The sequence below is a fragment of the Macadamia integrifolia genome, chromosome 7 (genome assembly GCF_013358625.1).
Source record: "Macadamia integrifolia cultivar HAES 741 chromosome 7, SCU_Mint_v3, whole genome shotgun sequence".
NCBI classification, from domain to species: domain Eukaryota; kingdom Viridiplantae; phylum Streptophyta; class Magnoliopsida; order Proteales; family Proteaceae; genus Macadamia; species Macadamia integrifolia.
In genome coordinates, this window is record NC_056563.1 from 31,020,934 (window position 1) to 31,028,239 (window position 7,306).

At 38.6% G+C, this 7,306-nt stretch overlaps 1 protein-coding gene across 1 annotated transcript; it reads left to right on the forward strand.

Moving 5' to 3' along the window:
• The first annotated feature begins 3,802 nt into the window (after positions 1-3,802).
• Positions 3,803-7,306, forward strand: LOC122083933 (L-ascorbate oxidase homolog). The gene is made up of 9 exons (XM_042651874.1): positions 3,803-4,007; positions 4,299-4,478; positions 4,594-4,703; positions 4,816-5,086; positions 5,615-5,711; positions 5,852-6,197; positions 6,318-6,683; positions 6,771-6,849; positions 6,942-7,306. The coding sequence occupies exons 2-9, from the start codon at positions 4,335-4,337 to the stop codon at positions 7,143-7,145; spliced, it is 1,617 nt and encodes a 538-aa protein (XP_042507808.1). The 5' UTR covers positions 3,803-4,007; positions 4,299-4,334; the 3' UTR covers positions 7,146-7,306.

The following is a 7,306-nucleotide window of genomic DNA, read 5'->3' on the forward strand; positions in this document are numbered from 1 at the left end:
GGAGGAGGTGAGGTATGTCACCGGCTTTTCTGAAGCTAGCGAGTCAATCAATAAGAGGGCTGGGATGGGAAAGGCTTAGGGGACTTTTCTAAAGGGAGGATGAGATAGAAGCACAAATCTGAGTAAAACAGTGGCATATCCAGCCTTTGTCCTTTTTTTTTTTTTAATAATTTATATGTTATTTAGAAAGAGGAAAACAAGACTCTCTCTAGCATCTTCTTTGAGAGGCTATACCCCGGGGTAGTTAGATCCTCTGTGACGCAAAAGGGCATTTGGTGCGCATTCAATACCCATAAATGCTTTGGGTTGCATGTGGCTGCCTTAGGTAAGCCTTAGACTCCATACTTGAGTGTTTTTAGCCATTAAATGCATGCCAAATGCCCTAATGCGCCACAGAGGAATTCAGTCCCATCCCCTCCCTCTCACATTGGAAGCTCCAATTTGCAATAAGAAAAGCAATCAAACATAAGAGCAGTATAGGAGGAACATGAACACCACAGCATTGACCTCTTTCGTATACAGTGTCATAAAATCTTTGGAAGTATATATGATTTAAAATTAAGAAATGGGTAGGCAGCTAGATCACTTGCATGTGAGTTGAATGGATTCAATTATATATTAAAAGCAATGGAGACTTCTGCTAGGCAAATTCTTTGACCTGCAGAATTAGAAAATGCTTTTCTTCAAAAGGAAGATGCTTGGGAAGCTTTTGGTGGTTCAGTCCTATCTGGGTACAACATTTAACGGACACCATGCATGCTCTTAAAATCTTAGTTAGTCATCTAAGTTGATAAAAAAATATTAATTTTATGGTTATTCTCTATATATTAATTAAATATTACAGTTAAACTAATTAATTAAGTTGGTATTAGCCTCATATAGTCATATGTAGCTACCAAACACATGCAGGGGGGGGGGTTACCAGACCAAGGTGTCAAGGCCCAATGAAACATTATTATAACCTGTAAAGTAGGGTTAATTCCTTGAATTAAAAAAGTATATTGTTACATATAATATTTCAAGATTCTGATGGGATTCTTGTGCATGTTCTTATTCGATGCTATGCAACCAAGTTTAGTGGTAATAATTAAGCAAACAAATTTCTAATATGGCCATTTAGGAAAGAATCTCTTCAACGGAAATTTCGGCCACAAATTTCAATTATGTATCCTTTCATCTATTGCTATACTTTCCTACGCATCGTTTGGGATTTAGATCCTCTCCAGGTAGGGGAGCCATTGGAGAGGAACCAACCAGACACAAAACAGGAGAGAAAAAGCGAAATCTACTGTTTTGTGTCTGACTGGTCCCTATAGCCACCCGTAGCTAGAGAGGATCTGAATCCATATGTCCATGAATGATTATTGGTATCTCAACCACTATTGGATTTCTCTTAATCTAACTAAAAAGGTGAAAACATTGTTATCCGGATTACAAATAGAAATAAAGTATTTCTTAACCATAGCCTTGTATGCTATATTGGCCAAACAAACAATCACTTCATTTTTAGGCCTCAGCCAAAAGGATTAACTAGGAAGAGTATTATAGACATATAGAATGAGAGAACCATGCACTAAAGTCATGAGGTGGGTGTTATAGGTAAAAAAAGAGGTCATATAAATCTCCATACTTCATTAATATTCCAGCTCTTCATTTGTACATGTTGAATTCTAAAAAAGACACCCTAATGACTACTTTAATAGAATTTCCTATCATTTATCAATAAGAAAATCTCTTTATCAAAACTTATTTTTTTAAGCCATCTTATTTATGTTCACATTGATGGTTCATTGACGGATTACATACAAGGGGCGTCCACTTTATGATGAGAGAGAGAGAGAGAGGACAACAACCCATGAGGGCATTCATGGTTTGGGGGGTTCTAGGGAAGAAAAGAAGAAGAAAAAAGACCAATGGGTGGACATTTTCCTCCGCAGCACTCACTAGTCGGTCGCTTCTCCTCAATGACTTGATCCGCGCGCACCGTCGTCAAGTGCGCGTACTAGTCCACTTGCTACTGCTGGCCTGTGACCACTGACCACCCAACACACACATACACATAACATGCTATCCCATGTTACTTTATGGCCCACCAACCACCTAACCCAATTCCTATGCTCACTTCAAAGACCATAACTCCCACTCTCCCGCCTCACGTGCTGTCCTATTGCCAAATGAGTGATTGACAGAGGAGAGTCTAAAGAGGGAATGCTTTTTTTTCTTTGGGGTTTTTTTTTGGGGTATGCTTATATATGGGCCAGTTTCATTAGAATTTGAAATAGAAAGATTAAGTTTTTCTTTCATTCACGGTTGAAAGAAATAATTCTCCTTTAAGGGCCTTGGAAGGTAATTAAAGGACACCGAATAATAATGGAAGCATTATCGACTTTATATAATAGAGGAAGAGTGATAATGACTCTCTTATGAATCAGTTGTTTAGCGCATGGTTAGGACAAAGACTAGGAGAGCACTTCAACATGTATCCATTGTATTGCATATTTTATAATAAAATTAAATAAATAATGACTCTCTGGATAAGTAATTTTCCTTCATCTAGGGTTGAGGAAAAAGCTTTTCCTTTTATAAATGACTATTCTACATTATTTTTTATGGGTATGAGATCGTTGTATTGTCCAATGAAGTCTTTCTTACCACCTGTCACGAAGGAAAGAGTGTGCCTAAAAAGGTGAGTGATACAAGCAATTTGACTTGTCAGATTGTGTGACCCTTACACCAATGTGGGACAAATGAGAGTTCATGTGAGGCATCCAATATGGGTTAGATTTTTCATTTTGCATGGGATGGAATGACCATTTCGACCAATAACAACATGGGTTTTTTCAGTTATTTCAATCATTTTATCAATCCTGGTTAGGTTGTGACATTTCTACCTATAACTAATTTTTCCTTTATAACGTAATGTTAAACAAAAAAAAAAAGCTTTTTGTCAGTAAATTATTATTCTTATTTTTATTTTTTATTTTTAATAAATAATGCATGACAGCTGTGCTGTAAATTGTGGCATGCAGATGAAATTATGAAGTGGAGCCCACAGAGAATAAACCATGGATTAGGTTTCCCATGGCACCTACACAAGTAGCTGGAGCTTGTAGCAAATTTGGCTCTTTCCAGTCTCTTTCGGCTCCCTCTTTTAAATCCTAACCTAATCTCTCCAGCCAAACCGACACAGCGCGGGAACTATTAAGAGGAAGGAGAAGAAGAAGAAGAAGAAACAGCTATGCTTCGGGTCTCCATGTTCTACGTCCAATTGTCCCATTCCAACAACTGATCTCTACAATTCCTCTTTTTATTTGCGAAGAACCCTAAAAATGATGGGAAGAAGAATAAGTAGTAGGAGTTTAAATTTAAAAATTAAAAAAGAGACTGGTGTTCTTAACTTCTTATCCTGAATTCCTGACGACTCACTCACTCTGGTAACTGGTTGGGGACAGGGGGAGTTAAATCTGAATCATCTGAGCTTTGGCATGTGAAAAGCCCAAACAACTCAATTCAACTCATCCAAAGCTCTTTACCCAACTCTCTTCTCCCTAAACCCAACTAATAATTAAAGTTCCCAAGATAGAGAGATAACCAAATCCCTTTTGTCTTTATTAATGGAAGCCGTAATTAGTGGAAATTATAGTCAAAATCATCGTCTTTAATTGAAAAAACCATTCTTCTTTCTTACGTTTTGGTAATCCAAGACAATCCATCCATTCCATCATCACGCGGAAACGCGTGAACTGTTGCTGGGTCTCACTGTTAATCCCTCCCCCCCCCCCCCCCCCCTCCTCTCCATTTCCCTCTTCCTCAGGGTCAACGCGAAATCAACTTGTGGACCCCTGTGCCTAGTCCAGTTTCCTTTCTTAAGCGTAAGCATAAGCACAAGCACGCAGCTACTTCACAGGCGCTTCGACTGTTTGTGAGGGAGATCAGTAGATCAGTAGAAGAGAGTTCTCTATCTGAAACTCTGTTGAGGAGAAGGTCCATCACATTTTCACATCTGGGTAAGTATGAATCTCTTTAACTTTCTCTTTAGTTCGACAATGCCGTATTTGAGTACGACAATGTTCAACTCCTGGTTTGTATCCTTTGCTTAAAATGGGTTTCTACTGTTTTATCCTTCGCCACAATCTTTGAAGTATTGTAAGTGGACATTAGGTTTTCATGGGTTTTACTCTCTCAGATTTCTGGAAAATAGACTACATGGGTCTTCTATATTCTTTTGTTTTTTAGTTTAAATCTGTAATGTACCTTCCTTTGTGCCGTGGATATCTTATTTGAAACTATTTCTGCAGAACTTTGAAACTTTTAGAGGGGTTTCTGGTGATAAAATGAGGGAATCACACTTGCTGCATTTGATATGTGGAGTTTTGGTTTGCTTTAGCCTTTCATTGGTGAAAGCAGAGGACCCTTACAGATACTACACTTGGACTGTAACCTATGGAACTATTTATCCTCTCGGTGTTCCTCAACAGGTTTGTCTTTTGGTGTCAGGAATTATAACTCTCGTTTCTATTACTTCTACTGAGCTAACTTATCAGTTTCAAGTTTTCCTCATTATGATATAGTTTTGGTTCTTTGCTTTTGAAGGGTATCCTCATCAATGGCCAATTTCCTGGTCCTAGACTTGATGTTGTGACCAATGATAACATTATCCTCAACCTCATTAATAAGCTAGACCAGCCTTTCTTATTGACGTGGTGAGTCTCAATCTCTTTCTCGCTAATCTGCATTTGAAGTTGTCCATTTCTTTTTGCCAACTTATGGGATTTTGGTTGCTCTGAAATATGAAATCATGGATTTGATAACTAGGAATGGCATTAAGCAGAGGAAGAACTCATGGCAAGACGGAGTTCTTGGGACCAATTGCGCTATTCCACCGGACTCAAACTACACATACAAGTTCCAAACTAAGGATCAGATTGGGACCTACACATATTTCCCGTCAACTCTAATGCACAGAGTTGCTGGTGGGTTTGGGGGGCTGAATGTCTATGCAAGGTCTGTGATACCAGTCCCATATCCTCGACCTGCTGATGATTTCACTTTGCTTGTTGGCGATTGGTACAAGAACAACCACAAGGTGATTAAGTTAAACTCCCTCTCTTCCTTTGTATTTTTTACACATCCATTCTGATGGGGACCCATTTGGAGCACTCAATTGGGTTCATACTGTTTAATATACTAGCCCAGCTGATTCTGATTTTTTTTTTTTTTTTTGGGTTTTAAAAATGTTAATCACTGTATGCTCTGGCAAAGAAGTTGAATTGCTCTTTCTTGCATTACTGGAAACTTTTTGAAAGTCTGAAAGGTTTGGACTATGGACTTGGGTCAGAGACTTTACTTGCTGAGCAAGGGCTGAAAACAGATTGGGTCTATTTCTTTTAGAAATGTCAAAATGATTGAAGTAATTACTAGGAATCTGACCTTGTTGGTTTCCATTGAATTTTCATCAACCAATCAGATTCTTATTTTAATTAACCAGCCTTGTCTACCTGACTGGATGGTTTGCTCTTCCAATTTGACATAAGATACTCCTCTGTCTTTCATGATATGCAATAACTTTCTGCCAATTCTATCATCTTTACCTTTGTGCTTCTGGCTTTTGCAGAACTTGCTACAATTGCTGGATTCAGGGAGAACTCTTCCTTTCCCTGATGCCATTCTTATAAATGGCCAAGCTCATTCTACCTTCAGTGGGGACCAAGGTACTTTCACTTATTAATTGCTTGTGTCTTTGATTAGGCAACTATTTACTTTCCAAGTTGATTAAATGATGGTTCAATGTTGGATAACCCGTCTTTTATCCAAATATATCTGACCTAGGGTATGTTGACTCCGTTTTCAGGTAAAACCTACATGTTCAGGATCTCTAATGTGGGCCTGTCGACCTCCTTCAACTTCAGAATTCAAGGACACACAATGAAGGTGGTGGAGGTCGAAGGATCTCACGTCTTGCAGGGCTTATATGATTCTGTTGATGTACATGTTGGCCAATCTTTATCTGTCTTAGTCACATTGAATCAGGCTCCCAAGGATTATTACATTGTTGCGTCTACTCGCTTCACAAAGCAAGTTCTCACAGCAACTTCAGTGTTACATTACTCAAATTCTCAATCCTCAGTTTCTGGTCCATTGCCTGCTGGCCCAACTTACCAAATACAGTGGTCTATGCAGCAAGCCAGAACATTCAGGTATAATATTTCTGAGGACTTAGTCCATCAAAGTACTTCATTCGAAAAATGTATCCTAAAACATTCCATAATGCCTTCTGTTTTGAATCTGATGTTTTCTCTTTTCTCCTTTTTGAAAAGATGGAATTTGACAGCAAATGCAGCCAGGCCTAATCCTCAAGGCTCATTTCATTATGGGAAAATTACACCATCGAAGACGATTATCTTGGCTAACTCAGCATCTCTGATAAATGGGAAGCAGCGTTATGCTGTTAATAGGGTCTCTTACATTAACCCTGATACCCCTCTAAAGCTCGCTGACTATTACAATATCCCTGGTGTCTTCAGTGTGAACAGCATCCAAGCAAATCCCACAGAGGGGCCTGCATACTATGGTACCTCTGTCATGCCTGCTTCTCTCCATGATTTTATCGAAGTTGTCTTCCAAAACAATGAGAACTCAATCCAATCTTGGCATCTTGATGGTTATGATTTCTGGCTTGTTGGGTAAGCCTATATATTTGGTTTGTTTTTGTGCAAATTTTTTTCAGAATTTTTTTTTTCCCCTGATAATGCTACTTGGAATCGAACCAGTTACGGACGTGGACAATGGACACAAGCCAGTAGGAATAAATACAATCTAGTTGATGCACTCACCAGACACACTGCTCAGGTATTGAATCTATATATACAAAAATGAATTTGGTGTTTATTTTTTTAGGCCAGTCTTTGGGTTGGTTCTTAATATGTCTACTTTTCCTGCAGGTGTATCCAAACTCTTGGACAGCTATCTTAGTGTCATTGGACAACCAAGGTATGTGGAACATAAGGTCTGCAATGTGGGCAAGACAGTACTTGGGTCAGCAATTCTATCTCAGGGTTTGGACCCCAACAAAAAGCCTTGCTAACGAATACAACATCCCTTCAAATGCCATCCTTTGTGGCAAAGCTGTGGGAAGGCATGCTTAGTTTGTTTCACTATTAATGTATTTGGTTCTTTCAGTCACAAGGGTATGACTGCAAGGAAGAGAGAGAGAGAGAAGAATGAAGAAAGAGTTGTCTTCTTGATTTAATTTATTTTTGTCTACCTATATTGATACAGTAAGAGCTGTAAAAATCTCAGTTTTTCA